Source organism: Myotis brandtii, unplaced genomic scaffold (assembly GCF_000412655.1).
Source record: "Myotis brandtii unplaced genomic scaffold, ASM41265v1 scaffold825, whole genome shotgun sequence".
In the NCBI taxonomy this organism is placed as follows: domain Eukaryota; kingdom Metazoa; phylum Chordata; class Mammalia; order Chiroptera; family Vespertilionidae; genus Myotis; species Myotis brandtii.
In genome coordinates, this window is record NW_005371349.1 from 385,221 (window position 1) to 386,170 (window position 950).

At 68.2% G+C, this 950-nt stretch overlaps 1 protein-coding gene across 1 annotated transcript in view; it reads right to left on the reverse strand.

The window, feature by feature from the left end:
• ENGASE (endo-beta-N-acetylglucosaminidase) overlaps positions 1-950 on the reverse strand; it is an 8,024-nt gene that overhangs the window by 1,570 nt on the left and 5,504 nt on the right. Inside the window, exons 8-9 of the mRNA XM_005884314.1 lie at positions 695-870; positions 324-514 (exon numbers count right to left, since the gene is read on the reverse strand). Of these exons, the coding sequence (XP_005884376.1) occupies positions 324-514; positions 695-870 (367 nt within the window). The remainder of the gene's footprint in view (positions 1-323; positions 515-694; positions 871-950) is intronic.

A 950-nucleotide genomic window follows, 5' to 3' on the forward strand; every position in this document is an offset into this window, starting at 1 on the left:
TGACTGAGAAATCCCTGTTCTGAAGTCCTCCGTAGGAGGAGCTAAGGAGTCGCCGCACAGGACCAGAGCGTGGCGCGGCCGCGGGCTGGGGGTACGGGGGGCGTGGGGACACTTCCAGTTTTGCAAGGTGAGTGTGGAGAGGCCGCACAGTGTGCGGACCTCACACTGTGGACGCTCAGAACCGGGTCAGGTGGTCGAGTGTGTGTGGCGTGCTTTTTGCTGCAATAAAACCGCCTGGGTTCTGCCCTCTCCTCCCCCGGCTCCGCCGCCCAGCTGTCCAGCCTGCGGGTCCACGGGACGTCTCCTCCCGCCCAGGCACCTACCTCACAGCCACGTGTCCCACCTCGGGCGGGATCGTCCCCCGGATGAGCAGGGAGCTGCCCCCGTTCCAGGCGTCGTCCAGGCAGCTGTGCGTCCTCACCCAGCCCTGCCCGGGCCCCTCCAGCCTGTGCTCCCCAAACAGGGGCTGCGGCTCCTGGGCACCCAGGTGGTACCAGGGCCCCACCGCCTCCTCCTGGAGAGAAAGCAGGATTGGAGGCGGCTGCGGGCACGCAGCAGGGTGTGCAGGGGAGTGACGGGGAGAAGAGCGCCATCGGCCCCTCATGAATGCCAGGCCCCTCCTCCCTCGCTCAGGCCCAGAGCCTGGAGCAAAGGGAGCCCCACTGCCCAGCCACCCAGCGTGGGGGCCACACACCTGGCCATAGCAGACCCTGCGGGTGCCCATGCCCAGGCAGAAGGAGGTGACGAAGGGCAGGGAGCAGATGCTGTGGGTGGGCAGGTAGTGAGTCAGCAAACTCCAGAACCTGCAGAGGAAGGCGGGGGGGCAGCTGAAGTCCCGAGTGGAGGGCGCTCGACGCCCCTGAGCCCTCACTGACGCGGGCGCTCCCGCACCCCCTGCAGAGCGACTGCAGCCCCCGGACCTCGGACACGACGTGTGGGAGGTGCACACG